At 29.7% G+C, this 3824-nt stretch overlaps 1 protein-coding gene across 1 annotated transcript; it reads right to left on the bottom strand.

The window, feature by feature from the left end:
• Positions 1-2244: 2244 nt before the first annotated feature.
• On the bottom strand, positions 2245-3138 carry LOC131030065 (pathogenesis-related thaumatin-like protein 3.5). Its single transcript, XM_057960751.2, has 2 exons — positions 3031-3138; positions 2245-2924 (listed from the first exon to the last, which is right to left on the bottom strand). Exons 1-2 carry the CDS (start codon positions 3098-3100, stop codon positions 2308-2310), a joined length of 687 nt encoding a protein of 228 aa, XP_057816734.1. The 5' UTR covers positions 3101-3138; the 3' UTR covers positions 2245-2307.
• Between the last annotated feature and the right edge of the window lie 686 nt (positions 3139-3824).

Below are 3824 nucleotides of genomic sequence, written 5' to 3'. Positions count from 1 at the left end.
GGAGTCGACTAACAAACCGACCAAAGCGGCTCTTCCTTTGGCTTCAAATAGTCATCTACACTTAACCCGCCACCTTTTACTATTAACATGTTTAATAAAATAATATATAATATTATATTTGTAATATAATTTATTTATATTTTATATATATATTTAATGACTTTTCATTAATATTAAACATTAAACTTTGCTTAATAAATTCTTTGATAAACCCTTTCTTTAATTAAATATATATATCGGATTTTCATTACATAATTTAATTTCATAAATACATATACAATATTTACATACATATTTACAAGTACATGATAAAATTATTATTAGAATTCATACACACACACACACACACACACACACATATATATATATATAAATCACATATATTTTTAATCTCAAATGATTACGTATATGTATAGACAAAGTTATTGACGAAGTCAAATTTCACGATAATTGGATATTGATATATGTATATGATTGAATAAATTTCTCATATATATATATATATATATATATATATATATATATATATATATATATATATATATATATATATATATATATATATATATATATATATATAATTCAATTTACAAAAGTAAACTCATAAGAATAATTTTCATACATTTATACATATCTAAAAAGAATATTAAACCTAGGGTCAATATTCATTTTTGAATCGTTTATACATTCTATCTCTTTTAACAATAAAGCATAATATTTCACAATCACTCACACAACTTAGATTTAATTCAAAAACTACTCACATCATGCAATTAATGCACATGTATAAACATTTAAATCAATCTACTTCTCATTCCAAATTCATCATTTCAATTTGAACAAACACTCAAATAAGGTCATTTAAATCATCCATATTTTCAAGATGCAAATTATAAATCCTAATGTGGTGTGTGAGAGATTCCCTTTTCCATCGAAGTCATTTAGTTAAAAGCAATTCTACCTGATTCATGTTCTCACCTTCAACCTCCTTCACCTCATCTTGCATTACTTGCACTCAAAAGTTTATCAGTATTGACAAACCCAAAGAATATTTAAATGTCGAATTTCATATCAATTGCAGGAGTAAAAAGCATACTATATTTCCTCATACTAGATTATGAATGATCTAATCTATTTTAAATTTCAAAATCACATTACATCTTTAAATTGCAAGCAAAAGACTTGTTAGAAGAAAAATATCAAGCAAAGACCACAGAGTGAATGAATCATCATAAATGATGATTGAAACCCTATGTGCAAACCCTAATACTAAAAAAGTACCTAAGTTCAGCTTAAGTGAAAAAATAATATGGTTAATAAACTTATAAAACTTCTTTTTCCTATTTTTATGTGTTAATCCAATTGAAAATAAAAACTTTTGTTTTGAACCCCTGCTGTCACATGATTTTTTTACTTTCATTTGACATTTTAAGAAAAATATTCATTGTAAAAAAAATTATACATAAAAATTTCAATTTACTAAGTTTCTAAATTCATATAAGAATATACAAACTATTCTAAAAAGACATATTAAAATATTTTAAAATTGATTCAATTATGACAAGTTTCCAAATTCATATAAGAAAATAGAAACTATTTTAAAAAATCATATTAAAATATTTTTTAAATTACAAACAATAATATCTTACCATTTTAAAATATTTTAAATAAATTTATATTTTTACTAAAAACATTTTAAAATAATATATATCAGTATTATGAATTCTAATACTATATAATATATATTATCTATTATAATTTTTTATTGTTTATTAATTATTTGAAATGTCATATATAGTCTTTAGAAAAATATAGCATGTCAATACATACTATCATATACAATCTAAAAGTGAAAAAACGACCATCTAGCCTGTCAAATTCCAGACCTACAGGTTTTGGCCTATACACCGTAGGTTTTGGCCTCTCCAAATAACAAAAGAGAAAATATAGGAATCCATGAAAATACCAATGACAGAAATTATCAATCATCCAATTTTGAAAGCAATCAACTCTTTTTGATAAGATTCAAAACTACCCATTCTACGAAATTCTGTATCATACAATTGTGACCTCATCAATATACAAAATCAATCAAGTCCATACAAGATTACGTACGCGCTAAGGAGGCTAGCATATTTAAGTCATGGAGGAGTTTCTTGTTTTACAAGGATAAAAAAAACACACTATTTGCGTTATAAAGAAAATAAACATTTCTGATCTTTATTTCTATTTTCAAAACCATGATCCAACTGAATAAAGATTTTTTATTCCATCGAATTAGAAACACAGAAACCAGAAATATGGTATTTAGGTCACTGAGAAGGGACAGAAGGTAAGGATATAACTAGTAGTAGTTGGGCACCATAGTTTATTTTTGAAAGGAAAAACATTTGGGCAGGTTTCCTTGAGAGCGTTAGTGAACTCAGGTGGACTGCATGTCCCCTGATATACATTGCACCCACCATTACAACCGACCACCTCATTATTAACCTTAATCTGTATATTTGTGGGGCAAACGTCAGCAACAGTTGCACTGCATCCCAGCGATCCACAGCTCTTAATTGACAATGGAAGATTATAACCCTCCTCCACATCAACAGCAGAAGTGCCGTTCTGTAACAAGACCTGTGTAATTGGCGTTGAAATCTTCTGGTGCAGCGGAGCTTTCTCACACCGTAGAAATCCTCCACAGTCGCCGGAATAACATGATCCGACCTCTGATGAATCAAAGGAACATCCGGTCCTTCCCCAGATGAGTCCCTCCCATTGCATAGGGAAGGTGATGGAGTATGACTCGCCGGAATTTAGCACCGGCTTAAATCCGTCTGGTGTGTCATATTCATGTATGTTAAATGAAGCTATCCCCGGCCACACGGTGAACGAGCATTTGTTCTCCAGCCTTATGGTCTTTTGGGATAAATCTTCTGCATTCAGGCAACACAACAAACAACAGATTAGACATATTCTTCTAGAAATACGGAAATGAAAAGCATTAAAAATGAGAAAACTGATTCTCCTGGTTTGATTTACCTGCAGTGCAGAGAGATGCCATGGTTAGGGCGATGCAGAGATAGAAATACAATTTCAATGGGTTCTCCATTTTTTCCAAGCTTTTCAACTACAATCCAAACAAAGTTGTTCACCTACATGTGAAGAAAGTATGATCTCTTAGGAATATATAGGTGTTCTACGCTATCGTGACGTGAACGGAAGGGAGAGAATTACGAGCCCGGAACCCAATTGCTCGATTGATGCTATATTTCATTAATGCTAATTTGCTATTTGTAGATCTGTGTCTCATAAAAAATTGCGAATTTCGTCGAAATAACATTATCATGTTACTTTGATTTACTGAATCTTATCCTTTTCTGATATTTGTTTGGCAGAGTTGAGTAAGTTGCGTTTTAGGAGAGCGGATGTAAGGCCCACAAGTATGTGTATCTTATCTGATTGTTTGAATTTGATTTTTATAATAAACAGTTATAGTCATTGATAATGCTTTGTATTTTCATTAAGATGTTTTTTTTTTATATATATATATATAAATATATATACTTTCTAGCAGTATGGCATGTACTATACGTTGTTTTGTGCACCACAGGGTGCATGAACCCAACGAGTTTGTTTTTTTAATTCATTCAGACAATGACTTTCGCTTTAATTCCAGGATTCCACACAGTGTATGAATATTTTTATTTTTATTTTTACTGAAAGTCCGAAAAGAATAGAATAGAAAGATAAGACAGTCAGAAGACTGTCAAAACGAGTTCTTTACCAAAAGACAATCAGCCGACTGTGAAAAGGAGATCACTGTCATAAACAGC

Source organism: Cryptomeria japonica, chromosome 7, assembly GCF_030272615.1.
Source record: "Cryptomeria japonica chromosome 7, Sugi_1.0, whole genome shotgun sequence".
Taxonomy (NCBI): Eukaryota; Viridiplantae; Streptophyta; class Pinopsida; order Cupressales; family Cupressaceae; genus Cryptomeria; species Cryptomeria japonica.
This window is presented reverse-complemented; position numbering and strand designations above follow the sequence as displayed.